The following is a 25755-nucleotide window of genomic DNA, read 5'->3' on the forward strand; positions in this document are numbered from 1 at the left end:
CTCAAAAAAAAAAAAAAAAAAAAAAGAAACTCACTACTATTAAGTCAGAACACCTCACTATTATTAAGTCAGGCACTCACTATTTCCCCTTAATTGTTTCTACCTGACATAATGCTAATGAGAAATAAAGACTAGTATAGAAAGAACAATCAGAGAGAAAAGCATGAGTGTGAGATGCAGGAGGCAGACAGCACTTACCTGGTCACGATCTCCTGCAAAACAGCAGCTTTTCATGGTGCATGAATTGAAGTAACCCTGATTGTCAAACTGAAACACAGGCAGGCGGGAATGGATGTCATAGAGCACAGGGGGCAGGCGCCGCCTCAGGGCCAAGAGCTGCGTCCCGTTGCTATTGAATCGTACACTCATGGCACTTTGGAGGGACAGGTTTCCACCATAGCGCAGGAGAGAACTGGAAGGCACAAGGCACAGAAATCAGGCATGAGATAGACCAGACAAGAATCTGAAAAACACATTTGCCTAGGACCTCCTGTCAAGCTTGTACAGCTGAATTTCAGCAAAAGGATATTTCTATGCAGTGGCTAGAAAAATGAGGGTAGCAACGCTTCCTTGGTTACTTTAAAACAATTTACTTCAATTGTCAGTTCTCTTTCTCAGTCTCCAAAAGATGAATTACCAGTAAATTTACAAGAAAAGGATTACAAACATCTTGAAAGAAGAGACATATTAAAATAATGATTTTGTTTACCCAAGCTAACTGCACAACTGAAAACATACTCGTCAAGACCCTGAGAAGTGGGTTGCATCCACTCTAACTGGGTAGTCACGGATGGTGTTTAAGCAATATATTCATCCTTCATATTAGAGATACAAGAACCATCAGCAAAAACAATAGGCTGGGTACAGTGGTTCATGCCTATAATCCCAGCACTTTGGGAGTCTGAGGCAGGAGGATCACTTGAGCCCAAGAGTTTGAGACCAGCCCTGGCAACATAATGAGACTTTGTCTCTACAAAAAAATAAAAAAATTAGCCAGGCATGGTGGCATGTGCCTGTAGTCCCAGCTGCTCAGGAGGCTGAGGAGGGAGTGTCACTTGAGCCTAGGGGGCTGAAGCTGCAGTGAGCCATGGTCACGCCACTGCACTCCAGCCTGGGTGAGAGAACAAGACCCTGTCTAAAAAAAATGAACAATAGAAACTTTATTGTTTATAATGGATAATTTTTCAATCATAATCATTTTATTACTTTATTTTGAATTTTTAATCTGTTCATGGAGAATTTTTATATTCTATATAGCATGATTAGAGAATAAGTATTAAAGACAATTCTTAAATTTAAATGCAGAGCAAGGAGTGCAACAATTAGAAAAGGAAAATGACTTGTTTTCCTTACAATTCCCCACAAATTGATATGTAGCGTTAAAACATACTTTGGTTAATACATAGAACTTCATTTATCTAGCTTCACTAAAGAGTACTATGTTCTGGTTCACCTAATATTCTTCCATAGTTTCGTAAGATTCACATTTTTAAAAAAGTTTCACACAGTATGGTTCTAAATAATTTCTTTTGATGACTCAGAACGTACTTTCAATATTACAGTGAACCAGGATGGCCATGAACATTAACAAGTATATACAGTACTAACTTTTAAAGGTTGTGGGGAGTGGTAAGTGCGATCTTTCAGGCAGTCAGGATCACTATTTTATTACAGAGGGATGAATGCTCATAGTCCATGTCAAAACCAAGTTTTCTTTTGTATTTTGGGTTAATTTTTGGAGCACTGAATTACTGGTAGGAAAGTGAAGTTAAGTATATATGTTGGGGACACTGTAGAACAAGTGCCACATTAGAACTCACTCTGTCTCATGCAGACATTACTGTCATGGATAGGTAGTGATCCCAGTAGATTTAGAGAAAAAAGTTTATAAATTCTAGAGAATCACAGACCTGAAAAGGGCCTCCAGACAACTAAATTAGAGCCTAACAGATTTATTTGAAACATTTTAAAGAAGTTTTAATTGCATTGTACCAAATGAAAAAAGAGCTATATATTACCAGAAGAAAGTTAATACTGAATGAAGATAACATATTTTCTTTTTTTGCCAAGAGAATGGTGGGGAAAATTAAGTGGACAAGAAAAGAGCTATCCTATCCTATGGGAAGGGAAGCCCTGAAACCACAGTACAGAGGCACCTGCCAACCTAGCTTGGTCACAAAAACAGCCTGTACCAACACCAGCCCCAGTCAGTCCTGTGTCCCCCAAAGCAGTCTTCTCACCAAAGGAAGGAATGCTCTGGTACTGCAGCTATGTGTGGAAACAAGCCTTGGGCAAAACAACCTGTAACCCTTTTAGGATTGGAATGAAAGGAAAGAGGGAAGACTTAGAAAACCACCCCTAGAATTCCAGACATCAAGGAGGGGCCCTGTATCCCTGCAGGCCCCAAGTAGTAATCCCTGCAGAGAAATGCTCTTATAATGGTCCGAAACACAGACCACACTCACTCGCATACATAAAATGAATGACAGGACTGTTAGAGACCAGGCATTTCCTTTACAGGGTGCCCTGGCTGCGACAGGCATGTGGTGTTATCTAAACACTGAACTCAAAAACAATGAGAGGCTTTCAATCCAAAATCAGCATGGAGTGTGCAAATAAACCAGCATTTGTAGGACTGACTAGGAGTTGGGGGTGGAAACAAGAGTCAACAGAAAGAGACTTGGCCAGCCTCACCAGCCATAGCAGCAGGGGTTTGCAGCAGCTCAGGCATCCTTGAGAGGAAAGCTAGAGCCTCTGGCAAATACCCATTCCATCTGTTATCAGGAACTTCCTCTGCCCAGTCTAGTCAGGCCTGTAGAGGAGTCTGCCCAGGATGGCATATGGACCATCCCAACCCCACCCAAGCTCCCTGACCCACCATCTGCAGTCTGATTACACTACAGGAATTAGGTTGTGGGCTCCAGGATAGTAACTAACTTTTCTCTTGCCTATGCTTCTGGGCAGGGAACTCTAACCTCTCACACAAAGAAAGTACAGAGGAATCTTGCTCCTAGATTGTTCAGGGGTGCTATTTAAAGAGCAGCAGCCACCAACACTGAAAACTTCATGTTTTGTCACAAAATTCCATTCCTTCCAGAGGGATGGAATGACACCTGAAATCCAGAAAGTAAGTTACATTATCATTACATTATCATACATTACCTGCTGTAATTTATCAGCAGGGGTCTGCAGCTGGCCACTCCTGGTGAGAAGGATAAGGATGATCTGGTTTGCTAGAAAGGCAGAGCTTGGAAGCAGTTTGCCCTCATAGTCAAGATACAAAGATGATGTCAAAGATTCTGGCTTCAAGTGTAAGATGCATGAAAAATCATCAAGGACTTTAAAAAACGTAGATTCTCAGGATTCCCACCCCCTGCCCCCCACAATATTCTAATTCAATCTGGAAAGTGGGCCCAGGTATCTGAATTTTACCAGCAACACCAGTTAATTGTAATACAGGTGACTTTCAAACCACACTGTGAGAAACATGATTCCATTTTGGAATTTGTGGGGTTGGGGGTGGAGAGAAAACAAGGTGGACAAAAGATAAATTATCAAAGTCAATGAAAAGCTAACCATATCATAAGGCACTTTTTCACCGTGTTAGTCAGGATGGTCTCGATCTCCTGACCTCGTGATCTGCCTGCCTCGGTCTCCCAAAGTGCCGGGATTACAGGTGTGAGCCACCGTGCCTGGCCTCTATTGTGTACTTTTTATTTAAGAAGTACTTGTGACCATCTAAATTGATTTCATCACCCACTGGATTATTATCATGTCTGTTTGCAGAAGGATCTCCAATTCCTTTTCAGATCGGAGTTCTATTCCTGTCCTCAACACATTCCCTGAAGAATTAATTTCTCATTTTCTCTTAAAGAAATAGGGGTGCCTCTATACAAACAAGAATGCCTCAATCCTGACTTGTTTTCTGGACACTTATCTTGATAATGAAAATGACACTGTCTCTACTCCTTCAGAGAAGTGGTTACCAATACATTCAAATGAGATGAGCAATATATTGCAAGAACTAGCAAAACATGTTAACAACGAGTTCAAATAAAAATATCTTTATAAGAAAAATTAATGAAATACATCTATCCCAACCTATCTTCATCCAAGGATTTGCTATAAAACACAACAAGAACAGGGTAGAAGGTGATCCAAGGTGATCCAAAAGACCCAGGGCGAAAAGCAAGAACGCCTCAGAACATCAGGAAAACGTTCCTCACAAGCTCTCTCCTGCGGGGTTGGTTGTTTTTGTTTTTTTTTTAAGTCCACTCAATTGGACTTCTTTATTGCTCTGGTGGGGTAAAAAGAACATTTAAAAAAGTCCTTGACCAAGGCAAGACTTGGAACACAAGAGAAACAGGCCAAGGCTGTTTCCAGGGAAAGTGATTGAGAGTATCACTTCTAGCACAACACAGGGAATTGAAAAAGCTTCCAAGATCAGGCTCTGTGGACCTAGATTACTATAAATCCATGATTAATCCATACGGTACACCTGGTGGTGCCAACAAGATTTTCCAAAGGCCACTGGCATGAATTTCCTCATTGTTTGCATGTAAAAGTTCTATATGACCGGTGGAATGCTTGGAGTCAAGGCACTACTGTCCTAACTCACAGACATCAGAGCTGGTGTCATACCACAAGCAGAGAGGGAAAAGCAAGGTCTTTTCTATGGGAGAAAGTCTCTCCCCACCAGTTTCTGATTTAAGACAGGATGACCTATAAGGAATATGGGATGTTTTGTATTTCCTATAACACAACCCATAGAATATGATAAATCCTAGAAGATACTAGAACTAGGTGAAGAGTGAGCAAGTTCAGGGAGTCACAGTCCACACTGGTCACATTCAAGTATGTCTAGAGCCCCAGTAATCCCTTAACCATTTATTTTATGTGAGTTGGAAGGGGGATGAAAAACCTGGGCTTTCTCTTTTGTTTTCCTAATGCACTCCTCAGTCCCAAGACTGAAACTTCTCTAGAGAGACCCAGAACTGTCAGACAACCAGCCTAAGAAAGACGCATTGCGATCTGTGAATAAACACGTTTATTGTCCCCAGAACATGATTCACTGCTAGGCTTCTCTGACTTGATATATAGATGAATTCAGTATACTTTTTGAATCTCCAGAAATCTGACTGAAGTTGGCAGAAAAGCTTGACTAAATTCCTGTAAAGAAATCTTTATATAATCAAATGGCGTATCCAGCCCTTTCAGAAGCACACATGGATGGCGGGCCTTGCAGTGTTTCTAATTATCGTCTTCCAGAACAGGAACGTGCCCAGAGAAGAAGTGTTCTAGAGCCCAGAACGCTTCAACTTTTTTGGCCCACAGGTTCCAAAAGCCCCACAGAACCAACCAAGATCTCAAAGTGAATTAAGAAGCAGTATAATAACAGATTTATTATCATGACTTTCCACAAAATAAGGGACTCAACATTTCGTCATTTATCAGATGGCCTGGTTTATTCAAAACCCCTCTCTACCCAAAAGCTGGTGAAATAACGATTTTCATAAACAGCCATTTAATCTTCATCTTACGTAGTATCAGCCCTGACCTCACAGTGCATAAAACTGGGAAGAGTTCAATGAACAGTGGTTGGCAAGAAGGAAAAAAGCAAGGGGAAGGAGGGACACTGAGAAGGCAGTTGCTACAGCAAGAGTAACAGTGCAGAAGGAGGGAGTGGGAAGATATGCAGGTAAACGGACAGTCTGTGATGGCAAGACAAGAAGTTGGGGTGGGTGCACTGAGTATTAGGTGACAAGGCCACAAAGCTACAGGAATGCTGAAGAGGAAAGAAGAAAAGTCTGGAAAAAATTCCTAAGCAGAAGAGAGTCTGAAAACAAAAATTATGATTTGCTACTTTCTAAAAAGAACTCTTATAAAAACAATTGAAAACAAGAGAAGAGAGAAAGGTCAAGGAAAGACTCCTTCCCTCCACCTGCTGACTGATGAGACATGATTACAGGAAAACAGCTTGTTTCATACAGGAGCCACTCATTGAGAACATGTCCAAAAACCAAAATTACCTCTAGTTGGCAATAATATGAATGCCTCAGAACAACAGCTTTAAAAATTTTTTATAGTAACCTTTCATAATAAGTACATTTTATACTGTATTCTCCTATACCCACATTAATTTAGCATAAATTCATTAAACAATACTTAGCAGCTACTATATGCAATGCACTTTCTTTTTTTTTTTTTGAGACAGAGTCTTGCTCTGTCGCCCAGGCTGGAGTGCAGTGGTGCGATCTCGGCTCACTGCAAGCTCCACCTCCTGGGTTCACGCCATTCTCCTGCCTCAGCCTCCCGAGTAGCTGGAACTACAGGTGCCGGCCACCACGCCTGGCTAATTGTTTTGTATTTTTATTAGAGAGGGGGGTTTCACCGAGTTAGTCAGGATGGTCTCGATCTCCTGACCTCGTGATCTGCCTGCCTCGGTCTCCCAAAGTGCCGGGATTACAGGTGTGAGCCACCATGCCTGGCCTCTATTGTGTACTTTTTATTTAAGAAGTACTTGTGACCATCTAAATTGATTTCATCACCCACTGGATTATTATCATTATTATTTTTGGAGACAGGGTCTCACTTTGTCGCCCAGGCTGGAGTGCAATGGTGCAATCTTGGCTCACTGCAAGTTCTGCCTCCCAGGTTCAAGTGACTGTCCTGCCTCAGCCTCCCGAGTAGCTGGGATTACAGGCGGCACCACCATGCCTAGCTAATTTTTGTATTTTTAGTAAAGACAGCATTTTGCCATGTTGACCAAGCTGGTCTTGAACTCTACTGACCTCAAGTGATCTGCCCACCTCAGTCTCCCAAAGTGCTGGGATTTCAGGCATGAGCCACCATGCCTGGCCACCCATTGGATTATTGAAAGAGCTTCCTGCTTGTCTCTGCTTTCATTTTGGCCCATGCTTCAGTTTATCCTTAACAAAGCAGGCAGAGGAGATGCTGAACCATGAATCTAATCCTATCATTCCTTTGCTGAAAACCCTCCAGTGGCTCCCCATTTCAATTAGAGTAAAAACCAAATTCCTTACAATGCCAGCAAGGCCCTAGACAATACCCCCTACCCTCATCCTTTATGTCTCTGACCCCACCTCCTAGGACCTTATTCAACTTCAACCACATGGTGCCTCTTAACTGCTCCTAGAACATGCCACGCATGCTTCTGCTGCAGAGCTGTAGTACTTACAGATCCTGCAGCCTAGAATGTTCCTCCCTAGATCTGAGCATGGTTCATTCATTAGCTCTTTATTCAAGTATCCTCAGTTAGGCCTTTCCTGACACCTTATGCAGAAATACAACTCCAATGCTTCCTCCCTGATCCACTTCATTTTCCTCTACTGCATCAATCACCATCTTATATACCATGTATTTTTACATATTTATTTTGTTTCCTGTTTGTCTTTTCCCACTAGATGATTAGCTTTTATATCTTTTCTTTGTGTATCTCATGCTTAAACAGTGCCAGACAATAGGCATTTGATAATCAGCTGCTGAATGAACAATGTAATAGATCATAAGCAGCAGTTTGAAAAACACTGACTTAAAACATTTTTAAAACGAAACTAACAGGCCTGGTGCAGTGGCTCATGCCTGTAATCCCAGCACTTTGGGAGGCCGAGGCACACAGATCATGAGGTCAAGAGATCGAGATCATCCTGGCCAACATGGTGAAACCCAGTCTCTACTAAAAATTTAAAAAATTAGCTGGGCGTGGTGGTACGCACCTGTAGTATCAGCTACTTGGGAGGCTGAGGCAGAAGAATCACTTGAACCCGGGAGGTGGAGGTTGCAGTGAGTAGAGATTGCACCACGGCATTCCAGCCTGGCGACAGAGTGAGATTCTGTCTCAAAACAAACACACACACACACACACACACACACACACTACCAAAGTAAAAACAGGCTCCATTGAGATTCACATGGCTCTTAACATTTGTCTACCCATGAAACCTGATCTTGAGAGGCAAGCAGCAGAGCAGCATAAAATCAGATAAATAGCAGGAGGCTTGGAAAGCATCTGAGTCAAAGTCCTCCTACATAGGCGCATAGGTGCAGATCTGTGGTCCACAGTGATTTGTCAATGACCATCCAGGTCTCTACATCTCACATGAAGCCATGATGCCACCATACATCCTTTAAGTGAGTTAAATTCATCCATGTGCTAATCATGTAAGGATCCAACAAGATAATTTAACAGGTAAACAAGTATATTAATTATATCTTAGACTTTAAAGCAGTTCCTGGCTGGGCATGGTGGCTCATGCCTGTAATCCCAACACTTTGGGAGGCTCAAGCAAGATAACTGCTTGAGCTCAGGGGTTCGAGGCCAGCCTGGGCAACAAAGTGAAACCCTGTCTCTACAAAAAAACCATATAAAAATTAGCCGAGCATGCTGGCACATGCCTGTAGTCCCAGCTACTCAGGAGGCTGAGGTGGGAGGATCAACTGAGCCACTGCACTGCAGCCTGGGTAGCAGAATAAGACACTGTCTCAAAGAATAAAATAACATTAAAAAAAACAAAACAAAACCAAGTTTCTGATATTTGCAGAAAAGAAGTTCAAAAAAAAATTAATAATTAAGCTTTAAAAGGAAGTCAATTACAAGTTAAAAGAAAGTAGATTCATCTATCATATTTCAGAAAGTGACCAGTGAATTCAGCAGGTATTAAATATATGTCCCACACAATTATGTTCAAAAATAGGTAGTGATATACTGTACATGTTGATGGATATACAGATATTAATAAGAAGATATATTAACTAGACTATAGAACTTCGGTCATTTTTATTTTCCTTATAGCTTTCATTTTATTTTTCAAGTTTTTCTACAATGAATATAAACTTCTTCTATAATCAGAAGGAAATGTCTTCTCACATATACTCCCTCTTTTAAAAAGGGTCCATGGAAGAAAGCTTTGAGAAAAGTATGAGAATAGGGAATTTAGAGAGCCTCTTAATGGAAACTTCACATAATAAACTGACCCATAGGATTCTGGTACAAATGCTAAACTTGAAATTCAGTCGTTATTTTAAATCCATATAATACTAATTAAATATTAATTAAATCAAACGAAAATTTTCAAAGGATTCTGAAAATCTTAGTGTCTCTTACCACCTTCTCAATGAGGGCAAATAATATCCCTCCTTTGGTAGGTTTCTAGATACTAAACAAGCTTCCCTTGGTTAGCATTGGACATAGTCACCAAGTCAGGTCTGAAACTACACTGTTTTATTTCTTTCTACCGATCCACCATCCCACTTCCAAAGTATCCATAAATAAATGGCAAAGTTAAGTGATCAGAATAGAAAACAGATTAAAAACACACAAGTATTTTATGCATAATCCAGAAACATTAGCAGTGTTCTTGGAAAGTCTTCTATACATGGGCAAATTCATGGGTAAAAGAAGCCAAGATTATTATTGAGAGTATACTAAGAAGTCCCTATCTAAAATATGTGACTCCCAACACATAAAACGTAAGGTCAAACCTGGAATCACAAAATAGAAAGTTCAAACTACAAAGAATTCACTGAAGGGACTATATCAAGATAGATACCCCTGAAGAAGCAACAAGTTCTTCATTAAATTTAATTTCCAAAATGTTTTCATGTATATCGTATCATCTAATCCTTAAAATAAACCTATAAAATAGTGTGAGTAACATCAACTTATGTTACACTGGAGGAGACCAAGGTCCCGAGTAATTATATGACTTGGCCCTGACCACACAATCAAGCAGTGAAAATAGGAGAAGCAAGTTTTTTCTGCTTCTTGGTTCAACAAGATTTCACAGAATACGCTGTGGAGATGGATTATTCCACCCATTAAAAAGAACAGCATCAGAGCGCAAGGCATCAGGGCCAGAGGGATTCATGTAAGTCATTCACCTTACACCCTTCCCTACGATTCAGTAATTCATTTATTCATGCATACATTCATTTAAATATTTACTGAATGCCTGCTGACTATCTTAGGCACTGCGCCAGGCGCATGGATTCAAAGATGTTACAGTTTCCATGAACAGTGCTGTAATAAGGAGAAGATGTGCCATGAGAAGACAGAGGCAGAATAACTGCCCTCTACTGGGGAGACAGGAGTGGCAGTAGTCACAAAAGACTTCCTGGAAGAAAAACCTGAGCTGACGCAACAGAGAGTCAAAGGATTGACTCAAATTCTTAACTGGCAAAAGAAGATAAATCTGGATATGTTAATACAGTCATGCATCAGCTTAATGACAGGAATATGTTCTACGAAATGTGTTGTTAGGCAATTTTGTTGTATAAACATTATAGAGAGTATTTACACAAACCTAGATGGTATAGCCTACTATACATCCCAGCTATGTGATATAACCTAGGCTACAAACCTGTACAGCATGTTAACATGTTATTATACAGAACACCGAATGCCATAGGCAACTGTAACACAATGGGTAAGTATTTGTGTATCTAAACATATCTAAACATTTAAAAGGCACAGTAAAAATACAGTATAAAAGATTTTTTTAAATGGTACACCTGTATAGGGTATCCACCATGAACAGAGCTTGCAGGACTGGAAGTTGCTCTGGGTGAGTCTGTGAGTGAGTGATGAGTGAATGTGAAGGCCTAGGACATTACTGTACACTACCACCACAGACTATATGAATATTATACACTTAGGCTACACTACATTTATTTTAAAATATTTTTCTTTCTGCAATAATTAGCCTTAGTTTACTATAACTTTTTTTTTTTTTTGAGACAAAGTCTCATTCTGTCACCCGGACCGGAGTACCGTGGTGTGATTTCAGCTTACTGCAACCTCTGCCTCCCGAGTTCAAGTGATTCTTCTGCTTCAGCTTCCTTAGTAGCTGGGATTACAGGCAACGTCACCATGCCCAGCTAATCTTTGTATTTTTAGTAGAGACAGGGTTTCACCATGTTGGTCAGGCTGGTCTCAAACTCTTGACCTCAAGTGATCCCTGCCTCAGCCTCCCAAAGTGCTGGGATTACGGCCATGAGCCACCGTGCCCGGCCATTAGTTTACTACAACTTTTCTACTTTATAATACGTTTTTACTGTTTTAACTTTTTGACTCTTGTTGTAATACTTAGATTAAAACAGGCACATTGTACAGCTGTACAAAAACATTTTCCTTCTTTATATCCTTATTCTATAAGCTTTTTTCTATTATTATTATTTTTTTTACTTTTTAAACTTTTTTTTTGTTAAAAACTAAGACACACACACACACAAAATTAGCCTAGACCTACACAGGGTCAGGATCATCAGTATCGCTATCTTCTACCTTCACATCTGTCCTACTAATGTCTTCAGGGTTGATAATACAGGTGGAGCTGTCATCTCTTACGATAATACTTCCTTCTGGAATACCTCCTGAAGGACCTGCCTGAGGCTGCTTTAGAGTTAACTTTTTAAAATAAGTAGGAATATACACTAAAATAACTGTAAGAAACACAGTATAGTAAATAGGTAAACCAGTAACATAGCTGTTTATTATCAAGTGTTATGTACTGTACATCAAATTGTATGTACTGCACTTTTATATGACTGGCAGCACAGTATGTTTGTTTACACCAGCATCACCACAAACACATGAATAATGTGTTGTGCTACAATGTTATGACAGCTACATCACCAGACGACAGGAAGTTTTCAGCTCCATTATAATCTTATGGGACTTCTGTCATATATGTGGGTCCATTACTGACTGAAAATCGTTATGCAGAACGCACATGTATATGGATAAATTCTCAACACATACCAATGAGCGAAAAGGTCCAGTTGTAGAATGATTATATAGCAGCATATTATTTGTGTGAAAAACATACAAGCATATGGAAATAATGCCATATATTTTTCAACAGGTACATGTATAAGCATATAAAAACCAAGAAAAAGTTCTGGAAGCATATGTTATAAACTCATAATACTCACTACCCCCAGGAGAAAACATGAAGGACCAGGACTAGAAGAGGTAGTCAGAGGGGGCTTTAGCTTGTGGACAGTTTTAAAAGGAGAACATTATTACCTGTTGCTGGTTTTTTCTTTTCCTTTTGAAATAATTACAGATTCAGAGCAAGACATGAGAAATGTACAAGAATGTCCTGTGCATCCTTTACCTAGTCTCTTCCAATGTTATCATCATCTTGCATAGCCATAGTACAGTATCACAAACAGGAAAATTACATTGGTACAATCCACAGACTTTATTCAGATTTTACCAGTTACACATACATTCATTTGTATTAGGTGAATGTGACAACCACTATGCTATGGAAACTCACTTGTATAGCTTGTATATGTACATCATGCATAGCTTCATGTAACAATCACTGCAATTAAGATATTTATCGGTACCATCACAAGACTCCCTCATGCAACTCTGTCCTCTACTCTCATCCCTAACTCCTGGCAATCAATAATCTGTACTTATCTTGAGAATTGTATCATTAATGAGGATTACATAAGTGGAATTACGCAGCATGTATTCTTTTGAGATTGGCTTTTTTCAGTCAACAAAATTTCCTTAAAGTTCATCCAAGTTGTATCAACACAGTTAGTTCCTTTTCATCACTGAGTCGTAGTCTGTGGTATGAATGTACCACATTCACCTAATGAAGGATATGTGGGTAGTTTCCAGCTTTTGGTTATAAGGAGTAAAGCTGCTATGAACATTCATGTACAAGTTTCTGTGTAGAAATAAATTTCGTCTCTCCTAGATATAGATCCAAGAATGAAATTGCTGGGTTATAAGCTCATCTTTAATTTATAAAGTAACTACAAACTGTTTTCCAAAGAGGATGTACCATCATATACTCCCACCAGCAATATATGAGTGACTGAGTTTCTCTACATCTTCACCAGTATTGCTTGTATTTTAAAAAGCTAAACTAAGAAGTCTGTCAAAGTATTTCAAAACAAAAGGAGAGATAACTAGGTATTTTTAACTTCTTTATGGACATACACATCATCAATGAAATATTTTTGTACCCATTTAAAAAAAATCAAACCTGAATTTGTTCAAGCTTCTAGATCTAATATCAAATTATGGGAAAAACCAGAGTCAGAAGAACATGCGAAACTGCAGTATAAGAATGCAATCAGCATAAGCTAGAATATAAGAAATTCCTAAGACAAATAATCCAGTTTCTTCAACACATAAGTTGCAAGCAAAGGAAGTGAGAGATGGCCGGGCGGGGTGGCTCACGCCTATAATCCCAGCACTTTGGGAGGCCGAGGTGGGTGGATCACCTGAGGCCAGCAGTTCAAGACCAGCCTGGCCAACATGGTGAAACCCCATCTCTACTAAAAATACCAAAAATTAGCTGAGTGTAGTGGCGGGCACCTGTAATCCCAGCTACTCAGGAGGCTGAGGCAGGAGAATTGCTTGAACCTGGGAGGTGGAGGTTGCAGAGAGCCAAGACTGCACCACTGCACTCCAGCCTGGGCAATAAAAGCGAAACTCTGTCTTAAAAAAAAAAAGAAAAAGAAAAAAGTGAGAGACAGGGGTACCTACAAACAAAGACAGACTTATAAGTCAAATCATCTAATTGCTTTGTAAGGAGTTTGAGTCCTGCTTCATAAAAACCATTGTAACAACTAGATATGAGATGGTATTAAGGAATTACCGTTATTTTTTAGGTAGAATAATCTTGTGGTTATGTTTCTTTTTTAATTATCTTTTTATGGAAAGCAGTTTGGTAGTTTCTCAAAAAGTTTAATATAGATCACCATATGATCCAGTAATTCTACTCCTAGGTGTAATATACCCAAAATAATTGAAAACAGGTTCTCAAAAAAATTTTTTTCATGAATGTTAATGATAGTATCATTCACAATAGCCAGGAGACGGGACAATCCAAATGGCCATCATTAGGTGAATGGATAAACAAAATGTGTATATCCATATCTGTGTAATATATATATAATAGAATATTATTTAAGCCATAAAAAGGAATGAGACACTAATACATGTGGATGAATCTCAAAAACATGATGCTAAGTGAAAGAAGCCAGACAGATGGTCACAAATTGTGATGGCCAATATTAGGTGTCAGCTTGACTGGATTCAGGCATGCCTACATGGCTGCTGAAGCATTGTTGCTATGTGTGTCTGTGAGGCTGTTTCCAGAGCAGACTAAGATGTCAGTCAGTGGGCAGGGAGATGACCCGCCTTTAATGTGGGCAGGCATTGTTCCAGTGTGACTAGAACAAAGCTAGCAGAAAAAGGGGGATATTCAGCTTGTTGACGTTCATTGTTCTCTTTCCAAGCCTGATGCTTTGCTTCCTCTCCTCCTGCCCTTGGACATAAGACTCCAAGTTCTTCTGCCTTTGGACTCTGGGACTTGCACCAGTGGCCTCCTGGGGGCTTTTGGGCCTTTGGCATCAGACTGAAGCCTGTACTGTTGGCTTCCCTGCTTTTGAGGCTTTCACACTTGAACTGATCACTCTACTGGCTTTTCCCATTCTTCACCTTGCAGACAGCCTATCATTTACCTTTGTAACAGTATGAGCCAATTCTCCCTAATGAACTCCCTTTCATATATACATATATCCTATTGGTCCTGTTCCTCCGGAGAACCCTGAATAATTATACATAGTGTGAAATACCCAGAATAGGTAAATCTTATTTTTACTATTCTACTTTTATCTGTTTTTTTGTTTTGTTTTGTTTTGCTTTTTTTGAGACGGAGTTTTGTTCTTTTTGCCCAGGATGGAGTGCAATGGCATGATCTCAGCTCACTGCAACCTCCGCCTCCCAGGTTCAAGTGATTCTCCTGCCTCAGCCTCCTGAGTAGCTGGAATTACAGGCGCCCACCACCATGCCCAGCTAATTTTGTATTTCTAGTAGAGACAGGGTTTCACCATGTTGGCTAGGCTGGTCTCGAACTCCTGACCTCAGGTGATCCACCCGCCTTGGCCTCTCAAAGTGCTGGGATTACAGGTGTGAGCTATCACGCCTAGCCCTATCTGTTTTTTATTTTTATTTTTTATTTTATTTTTAGTGATAGGGTCTCATTCTGTCACATAGGATGGAGCGCAGTGGTGCAGTCATGGCTCACTACAGCCTCAACCTCCTGGGCTCAAGCGATCCCCCTGCCTCAGCCTCCCCAGTATCTAGGACTGCAGGTTCTGCCACTACCCCACCTGACTAATTTAAAAAAATATTTTTGTAGAGATAGGGTGTATGTTACCCAGGCTTGTCTTGAATTCCTAGCCTCAAACAATCCTCTTGCCTGGGGCTCCCAAATTGCTGGGATTACAGGCGTGAGTCACCACACCCAGCCTACTTTTACATATATTTGAAAAAAAGCCTTACCATAAAAATTTTTAAGAAGAAAAGGTCAACATATGATTTTAAAATAAGAAAGTTGGCCAGGCGCAGTGGCTCATGCCTGTAATCCCAGCACATTGGGAGGCTGAGATGGGTGGATCACTTGAAGTCAGGAGTTCAAGACCAACCTGGCCAGCATGGTGAAACCCCATCTCTACTAAAAGTACAAAAAAATTAGCCAGGCATGGTGGCACATGCCTGCAGTCCCAGCTACTCGGGAGGCTGAGGCAGAGGAATTGCCTGAACCCAAGAGGTGGAAGCTATAGTGAGCCGAGATCACACCACTGCATTCCAGCCTGGGTAACAAAGCAAGACTTTGTCTCAAAAAAAAAAAAAAAAAATTAAAAAATAAAATAAGAAAGTCCATTTAATTTAGGTTTTGATATCATCTACTTCTGAATAACTGGACTTGTGGAATACGAAAGGAAGAATATGAAATGATACGTGTTTGCAGAGCTCCCCTCCATTTACCAGGCATTCCCCCAGATGCTCTGGTCTGAAGTGAAGTCTCTTGTCATGAAAGACATTTGTGTTTGGTGAGAAAGAATGGACACAAGGAATCTCTGGCCTAAACCCCAAAGACCTGGGGTCTGAGTGAACTTGAGCAAATTCAACATGGACCTCTCTGATTAACCACAGCTTCCATCTTGTAAGATCAGCAAAATTGCTAAATCACCTTGGGTGTATGTTAAATAATGGCAGAATCAAAGATCCCACCCCAGACCAACAATTCAGTCTGTAGGTATGGGATCCGGGAAGGAGTGCTTTGACAAGCTCCTCAGGTGATTCTGATGCCCCTTAAAGTTTGAGAATCACTGGGTTAGGAAACCAGAGACCTGGTGTCCTCCAGTGGGCAAAACTGATTCTACAACTCCACCCTGTGGCCTAAAAGCTACAAAGCAACTTCACCAGACTACCTGGCTCTCTGCCACATAACTGATGGTGACATTCAAAGTCCAGCAAGAAATCTTACAACCTCCTCTAAGGATTTATTCCTGAAATACGGCATTTGGATTCATATCATTATACTCAGGTATTAACAGGTCCATAAACATTACAGAAATTCTGAATGGAGAGATCCTTTCCTCTAGAAGTTAGGGACAGCTACACTCATTCAACATACACTCTGTGCCAAAATAGTGCCAGGTGCTGGGGGACATGGTGAGTAAAATCATTTTTAAGAGTATGTAACAGGGAGATCTAGCAAGCAAGTTTTCCCTGATGATCACCATTTGATCTTGGTAACTATGACATGAATACGTAAAGAAAAATCAAGAAAAAAGGAGAACGTATCCTCTATGTGTATGTGTTTTGGGGGGTGGTGCAAAGGGAGAAGAGACATAAGCTAAGGAGCCAGTGAAGTCAGAACCTTATGGAGAGAGTGAAATGGGTCCGAAGTGGGGTAGGGGTTTAAGGAATGAAAAGAGTGGCCAAGCACTAACACAGAGCAAAGATGTTTATGGCAGAGGGAGGGAGAGACAGAAGAGGCAAATAGATTTTGAGATTTCAGCCAGGATGATTATAAGAGAGACGATGACATTAATAAAAAACAAAGAAGTTTAAGAAAGGAATACAGTGCTCAGCAGAAAGCAAGCTTTTTATTAAGGAGTTCAGAGGACAGAACACTAGCATGAGTATTGTAAACCTACGTATGGCAAAGATGGGTGAGTAGAAGACAGAAAGAAGGGAGTAGCTTAATAACCAGAAGGCATGCCCCTGACTAAAGCTAATCATTGTGACAAGCAAATCCCAGTGATCTCCAGCTTTTCTGTTGCAGTTTTCTATAATACCATCAAAATTTCTAGGTCCCCCTGACTCTTCTGTCTCTCTCTTTTGTCCCTTTAAGGCAGCTCTGTAAAGAGCCAGTGTTATTGCCACAGCCACTGGAATCATAAGGAAGAAGATAAATACCCATTTGAAGACAATAGTGGCCTTGGATTCTTTTTTTAAATTTTAAGATACAACATAATACAGGCCAGGAGTGGTGGCTCACACCTGTAATCCCAGCACTTTGGGAGGCCAAGGCGGGTGGATCACGAGGTCAGGAGATTGAGATCATCCTGGCTAACATGGTGAAACCCCGTCTCTGCTAAAAATACAAAAACTAGCCGGGCGAGGTGGTGGGCGCCTGTAGTCCCAGCTACTTGGGAGGCTGAGGCAGGAGAATGGTGTGAACCCAGGAGGCGGAGCTTGCAGTGAGTCGAGATTGCGCCACTGCACTCCAGTCTGGGCGACAGAGCAAGACTCCATCTCAAAAAAATAAATAAATAAATAAATAAAAAGATACAACATGATACAGTAACGTGCACTAATTCTAAGGGCATTGCTCAGTAAAAATGTATATAGGTATACAACCATGAAATTGCCACCCAGATCAAGATACAGAACCCCAGAAGTTTCCCTCATGCCTTCCTTAGTCAATACCTTACCCAGAGGTAACCACTATTCTGACTTCCATAACTTGCCTGTTCTTGAGCATCATGCAAATGGAATCACACAGTAGAGATTCTTTTGTATTTGAATTCTTTTATTCAACACTATGACTGTAAGATTCATCCATGTCAATGTGTATATTTATAGTTTGTTGTTTATTTATGTTTGTGTAATATTCTATTGTATGGCTATTCCACAGTTTATTTACCCATTTTCCATTTTCTTTTGATGGATATTTAGGTTGTTCCTAGCTTTTGGCTATTACAAATAAAGCAGCTGTAAATGTTCTTGCACATGTCTTTGGTGGAAATAGGTACTCATTTTTCTTAGATATACTTAAGAGCGAGATTGCCGTGTCATAGAGTTATGGTGTTTAGTTTTAGTAGATACTGACAAATAGGTTTCCCTAATGGTTGTACACTGGCTCTTTACAGAGCTGCCTTAAAGGGACAAAAGAGACAGAAGAGTCAGGGGGACCTAGAAATTTTGATGGTATTATAGAAAACTGCAACAGAAAAGCTGGAGATCACTGGGATTTGCTTGTCACAATGATTAGCTTTAGTCGGGGGCATGCCTTCTGGTTATTAAGCTACTCCCTTCTTTCTGTCTTCTACTCACCCATCTTTGCCATATGTAGGTTTACAATACTTATGCTAGTGTTTCGTCCTCTGAACTCCTTAATAAAAAGCTTGCTTTCTCCTGAACACTCATCTAAAATGTATGAGTGTTTCAGTTGGTCCATACCCTTGTTAACACCTGATACTATAAGTCTTTTTAATTTTAAACACTCTAGGTGTATACTGACACTCACTGTAGTTTTAATTTGCATTGCTCTCATGAGTGATAAAGTTCAGTACTTTTCAAACGTTTATTGGGTATTTGGATATTTTCTTTGGTAAAGTACCTGTTCAACATTTCTGCTCATTTTTTAAATTGATTTTTTTTTTGTTTTTTACTTACTGATTTGTACTTCTTCATAAATTCTGGATATTCTTACTCAATATATGTATTATGCTTTTTTTTTTTTTCCAGATCTGTTCTTGGCTCACGCTTTCACTTATTTTTATTTTTTTTTGAGACAGACTCTCACTCTGTCACCAGGCTGGAGTGCAGTGGTGCGACCTCAGCTCACTGCAACCTCCGCCTTCTGGGTTCAAGCTATTCTCCTGCCTCAGCTTCCCGAGTAGCTGGGATTACAGGTGCACGACACCACACTCCACTAATTTTCATATACATTTTTTTAGTAGAGACAGGGTTTCACCATGTTGGCCATGCTGGTCTCAAACTCCTGACCTCGTGATCCACCTGCCTCGGCCTCCCAAAGTACTGGGATTACTGGCGTGAGCCACTGCGCCCCGCCCTTTTTACTTACTTAATGGTGTCTTTGGCCAGGTGTGGTGACTCACACCTGTAATGCTAGCACTTTGGTAGGATGAGACAGGAGGATTGCTTGCACCCAGGAGATCGAGACCAGCCTGGGTAACACAAAGAGACCCTGTCTCTACCAAAAACATTTTAAAATTAGCCAGGCATGATAGCATGAGCCTGTGGTCTCAGCTACTTGGGAGGCTGAAGCAGGAAGACTGCTTGAGCCTTGGAGGTCAACGCTGCTGTAGCCATGATCATTCCACTGCACTCCAGCCTAGGCAACAGGCCAAGACTCTGTCTCAAAAAAAAAAAAAAAAAAAGTGGTGTCTGCTGAGCAAAAGTTCTTAATTTTAATGAAATCCAATGTGTCAATTTTTTCTTTGATGCATAGTGCTTCAGAGGTTTTAAGAAATTTAAGAAATCTTTGTCTACCCTGATTGCCTTGCATTCTGAAAGGAAGGAGGCTAAATTCAGGGCAGTCTCATTCATTGAAGTTTCAACATACATCAGCACATGAGTGCCTTTTCCAGTCTTTGACATTAAGCCCCTGGGCTTTATTTTCCTATAATGGTATGAGCAACCCTCAAATGCAATGTGGCAGAGATTGTCTGGCTTGTTCAGAAGGCAGAGTTTCATTTAATGTAGTCTCTATAGAAGTAGGATTGTCACAGGCCCCCAAAAACAGACGTTTAACTGAGAGGTCCCCAAACCCAGAGAGGACCTAAGAGCAATCTCCTCTGATAGTAGGAACTTGCGTTCATTGCCCATTTTCAGATGCATCATTTACACAAGTGAAAACACCATCTTATAAGGCAAGTCTTCATAGGGATTCTTGGCTTGACCCAGTTTTATTATTGAGTGGGAAAAAAAACCACTCTCTTTATTATCCTTGTCAAAGCAAGACACTGTTATCTATCATAGAACTAACAGTTCCTGGCAGAAACTAAAGAGATTAGAAGGGAGAGAGGTGGTGAGTAAGCAGACAGCTAAAACAGGCAATGAAAAGGATGACAGAGTGAGAGCAGGGGAAACTTTTGCTTTTCCTGAATTCTCTAGACATTAGAGGATCTCAGTTCTGAAAACTGTTCAGAGGCACTGCAACAGCCCAAGATAGATATAAATGCAACACTGGCAGTAAGAAAGGAGGTTGGTTGTGAAAAAAACAGCAGAAATCATCTAAATGAAATAAATGAAACCTTGACAGAACATGCAATGTACACTTGCAAGTGTGAAATGTTCTCTTACCCAGTCACTTACACTCAAGCCTCTCCTCCCCAGTACCCACTCATCACCACTAAAATCCCTAAAGCAGAACTTTCCAACTCCAATGTCTACAGGGCCAGGCAAGTGATGTAAATGAGGGACACACCGGTATTAAGACATCAAGATGTGGTGGGACCCTGAACGAACATCACAGAGGCTTTGGCTGACTTTTGCCGTATGAGAATAAAGGCCCAACGAGAGCACATCTTTCGTCTTTTTCAAGAGATGTAAGAAACTGCAATTTTACTTTATAATTTTTCAAATTCTAGCATATCAGGTAGACCAAAATATCTCTGTGGGTTGAATTTGGCCTACAGGCAGCTAGTTTACAACCTCTGATCTAAAGTGTTGCAGTAAAATAACTAGTATACGCAGATTTCCAGGGTTATAAAAGGTAAGAAGTTTGAACAGGTTCTGGGCCATGAGACAGTGAAATAAGGTTTAACTTTCAGGGACAGAAAGTCTAAAGGACTCAGACTTCAGAATATAACAGGTCGGTATTGGAAAAATTTGAGAGGAATTCTGAAAAAGTTCTATTGTAAGGAGGCATAGATGAAAGAAAACTAGAATGTACAGGGACCCTATCTGATTTAGTAAGAGAGGGAACTGGGTGTGGTGGCTCATGCCTATAATCCCAGCTACTTGGAAGCCTGAGGCCTGGGCAACACAGTGAGATCCTGTCTCTAAAAATAAAAACTAAAAAAAGAAAAAGAAAAACAGGGGAAAGGGGAAGGATGATACACACACACACACACACACACACACACACACACACACACACAAATATAACATACAAGTTATTTCACCTCTCTGTGCCTTGATTTTCTTATCATAAAATAATAGAAGCTACCTCATAGGGTTATCGTAAGGATTAAATAAGGTAATTATTCATATGATGGTCAATACCCAGAGGGCAAGTAATGCTTAATAAATGTTAGTTATTAGTTATTATTATGAGACACCGAGTGGTGAAGTAACTTATTCAAGATCACATGCCTATTAAGGTGTACTACCTGGATTTGTACCCAGTAAGTATGGCTTCAGAGCCTATTCTTCCTATACTAAAGGCAGCTCTTCTGCCTCCCCTTACCTCGCTGGGCTAGTTTCTTATTCTTAATCTGTACAATGAGGAAGTCAGATCATATTATAATTAAAGTCTTCTTTAGAGCTGACTTTTTTTTTTTTCTGCCAGCCAGCCCTCTAATCAGCTTATTTCAGGGCAGCAGTGGGACAAAAGTGACTCTGCTACTATACCTTCAGGCTACCAAGTGGAGAGGTATAGTGTAGGCTTGGGGTAAGTCAGGGAAATCATTCAAACGTTGACTAATACATAGATTAAGCCAGGAAGGAGAAGGTGTTCAGGGTGAGACCCTCATCACTGCTCCAAGGAGATTATCAGTTTCTAGGACAGCAGGCCCTGATTCACCCACATGCCCATGCAATTACAAGCTAGAAGTCATTTAAAATCCTGATAAGGAACCACAACAGGTTTAAAATCTAGGGTAATGAGAACACCAAGCAATCTTACCCTTTTGGAGTCAAGGGTCTCTATGAGAACTTGGTAAAAGCTTTCTACCATCCCTAGAGAAAATATGACGTGTGTTCACTCAGATACATAAGCCACACAATTTTTCCTGCAGTTGTAAGAGATTCACAAATTCCTTAAAATCTCTCCCTACACTTGAAGTATCCCTGAAAAAGTTCTATCATGTTCCAGGCTTGTCCTCCCAACAGATACAGAGTTGCCCCAAAATCTAGGTTGGCGTTTCTAGGCAGTAGTGCTCAAGAGACAAATCATCTATTGCAACTCAGCATAACTAATCCTACATGGAAAAGAAAAAGGGCGCTCTCTTCCCCCAAACCAACTTGTACTAGAGGAATTCTAACAGTGAAGATCTGTAATTTCATCCCCAAACTCCAGTGGATGCAAAGTTAAGAAGAGTTCCAAAGATATTTCATGCCCCTTTTCTGCCTGACACCCATAAAACCTTGTAGAACCTTAGAAGAGTTGAAATAAATGCAATAACATCCTAGTCCCCATGGCACTATGCTCCTTCTTTTATTCCAAAAAGAAATTAGTCACGATTGCCAATTAGCCTTACCAGGCAACTTTTCTCCCACATGGACTCTGAAAACTGTAGGTTATCAAAGAAACTATAAAACCTTACCCATAATTGAAGAACTCAAAATAAGGTATCATTTTCCCCCATAATACTAGCAGTAGTTCAAGTGTTGGTGAAGGTCTGGAGACGCATGCAATCTCATACACAGCTGGTAGATTTGTAAGTCAGTGCAGCCTTTGGTGGTGGGGCTACAAGTTGACAGTTTTTATCAAAAATTTAAAAACATGCATCCTTTGATGCAGCAAGTCCGTACAGATATTTTTGCAAAAGTAGGCCAAGATAGACATACAACCAGGTTAAATGTAACATTGTTTATAATGACCAAAAATTGGAAACAAGAAGTCCTCCTGGTTGTTGGGTACATCATATAAATTGAATGCCATATAGGCATTAAAAGAAGGGGCTAGATCTGTTAGTATTGGTATGAAAAAAGGCTCCAAAACATATTGTTAATTTAAAAAAGAAATCGAGAACAGTGAGTATTACTACATGCTTCCTTCTGTCTCAAATTTTTTAAAGGATGCATATGCATAGTAGTATACATATTATATTAAGTTCTGGAAAGATAAACTGTTTACTGTAGTTACCTCTGGAGTGACTACAGACACTAGAAAGGAGTAGAACTGTACTGACAGACAAACATTTTAAAAACATACAAGTGTCAGGGATAATCTGGAGATGATTTTGTTTTTATTTTTTTCTGCATAAAAACCCAAAACCAATAAATGTCACTGTAAAAATAAAATAATCATCATCACTTACAATTCTTTTAACAAGAAAGAAACTATATTTATTAGTGAGGAGACAAGTGGAAAGCAGAGGAGGGCCCATATAATGCACAGTAAGAAACTGGTGGAAGAGAATGGGAGAGAATTGGGAGAATTAAAATATCCACACACTCCTCTCTCAAGACACTGCAGACACCATGAATTACTCAAGCTTTCCACTGGAGATGAATAGCTCAGTGCCCTACTCCAGTTGCCAGCTATTCACTGCAATTTTAAGTAGGGGAGATAGTAGGTTGGGAGAAGGCTGGCGCAGTTCGTCCAAATCCTGCCTTTCGTAATATGGATGAGGTACAACAGTTGTTCCTAAAGAGCCTGAAGTAGTAGAGAACACTGCAGCTAAATGCAATTGTCTTCTTGGCAGACAGCAAGCCTCCTAAAGTACACAGTGCAAAAGCACATTAGGGGTCCTGCCACTACACACATTTCAATAGACTGTAAAAGCAAGAGCCAGGTGCCTATGCAAGAGGGGGCAGGAGAAATCTCTGCTGCCCTCAGGAAGCTTAGGGAGCCCTGCTCAATGCCAGGGACAACCCTCCAGGCTACACGTATCTGCCACAATAGTTCCAACCATCTCTTACTGCCCCATGGAGAGAATCAGCTAGGAGTAAAAATCATCAAGGAAGATAATCTTCTGTACTTAACTATTCCTTTCATCTGAGGCCCATGAAATAAATTATAACATCACTTAGTTTCCATGATACTCTTTTGCAACATTGCTTTACGAAGTGGGAAATTACATCTATGCAGAATTTCCAGAGGAGCTAGCTAGCAATGCATGGAAGTTTTTAAATAAAGCATGGCCAGCTTTATGTACAGGTGCCATAAAAAGTAGTCCCTCCCCCATGGGACTTAAGAAACATAAAAGAGCCTGCTACTCACCCCCATTCCTACATCCTTTAATGATGCCTGAGATTCCCCTATTAGTGATTCATGCCATCATTCAGGATTGTCTTAAGTATGCTCTTTTCATAGTGCCATGTGGAGGAACACATGAGGTTGTGAACACCACAGTGCAATGGCTCTCAACCTTTTGTTGTTGTCACTATAAAGGTCATTAGTCCTTTTGATAAACAGAAAATGCACTTATTTGAAAATATAATATATAATTTTCATATAATTTTGGCAGTTCAGTATTTTTTAAGCCCTCTTAGGGATCCCCTCCAACCTAGGCTTAAGAACCTCTGGCTCAGCAGCAACAAGTTTGGCAAATCTCCACCTCCACCTCCTCCCCTCCACCCACCCCACACCAAGAGCTCCTATGCATCTGGGGAACACTGGGCCTGAAGAGAGAAGGCAATATTAAAGGGATGCTCTGACTACTTCAGATAATTGCCTAAAACTGACCCTGTCTACAGTCCAGATTACTGTTTATGATTCCTCCTCAGCAAGGAGTATGGATTTTTCACTGTCTATTCCTTGGAAACAGGCTCTCCTGGCTTGAGACACACTATTTATCTTAAGAAACGCCCAGCAGAGAGAACTGCCAAAGAGGTCCTTACAACACTTACTGGCTGGTCACATTACCTGAGAAATGAGGCAGGGGAAAGTTTTAACACCTTATGAATAAAGGGGACTCACCTCTGAGGTTTGCGAATGTCCCAGAGTCCCACTCCTTCCTTTGAATTGGCTGTGGCCAACAACCTGGGCTCCACAGGGTTAAACATGACACTATGAAAGGCTGATGGATAGTTTGCCAGGCAGAAGGGTTCTGTGGAAAGAAAAATTACAACCAGTTCATTCCAGGTACCTTTGGGCCACTGGCAGGCAGATAAGCAGAAATGTGAATGCAGGTCGGAGCACTCTTTAATAACCACTCCAATGACCTGGTGCCCCAAAACAGTACATAATTTCACCAGTCACCCCTACTCACGAGGTCCCCATGAGTCCTATACATAGCAAGGTAAACACATTTAACCACATTTTAAGCTATAACACCCAGAAATATATATAGTAGCTATCAGATCTTGAGACAAAACAGAAATGGTTACTAAAAATGGGAAAACAAACCATTTTACAGTAAGTAAAACTGAATTCCGCAGGAGCTGAAAAAATTCACAACCAATTACTGGTAGGATTCTTATGCTTTTAATCCAATTGTATTAGTTTTAGAAATTAAAGGTTTTTAAACTGCACACAGATTTGATGAAGATAAAACAAAACACGACAAAATTAAGACATGGTGAAATAATGGTGTGGTTTTTCTCTTCTGCTTCACAATGCTCCCTAACATCTAGCCAGTCTGTAATCAACTTCACCTAGAAACCCTGCATCATTTTACAAAAATTAGCAGGTTCCAAGTGAAGAAGAAACCACTTAGTTACCTAGCAGGATATACTCCTATGGGACCTGTTAGAGTAATACAAAGAAAGCACTTCTCAGTCTATGACCTCCATATGCAGTACTTCACAGGTCTTTGAGCAGGTAAAGC

General features: G+C 40.4%; 1 protein-coding gene across 3 annotated transcripts in view; it reads right to left on the reverse strand.

The window, feature by feature from the left end:
- The window catches only part of DCAF5 (DDB1 and CUL4 associated factor 5), a 106134-nt gene that overhangs the window by 41506 nt on the left and 38873 nt on the right, over window positions 1–25755 (reverse strand). For all 3 annotated transcript variants that reach the window (XM_012000882.1, XM_012000881.1, XM_012000883.1), the window contains exons 5-6: window positions 24906–25035; window positions 199–412 (exon numbers count right to left, since the gene is read on the reverse strand). In XM_012000882.1, the coding sequence (XP_011856272.1) occupies window positions 199–412; window positions 24906–25035 (344 nt within the window). The remainder of the gene's footprint in view (window positions 1–198; window positions 413–24905; window positions 25036–25755) is intronic.

Source organism: Mandrillus leucophaeus, unplaced genomic scaffold (assembly GCF_000951045.1).
Source record: "Mandrillus leucophaeus isolate KB7577 unplaced genomic scaffold, Mleu.le_1.0 Scaffold641, whole genome shotgun sequence".
NCBI lineage: Eukaryota > Metazoa > Chordata > Mammalia > Primates > Cercopithecidae > Mandrillus > Mandrillus leucophaeus.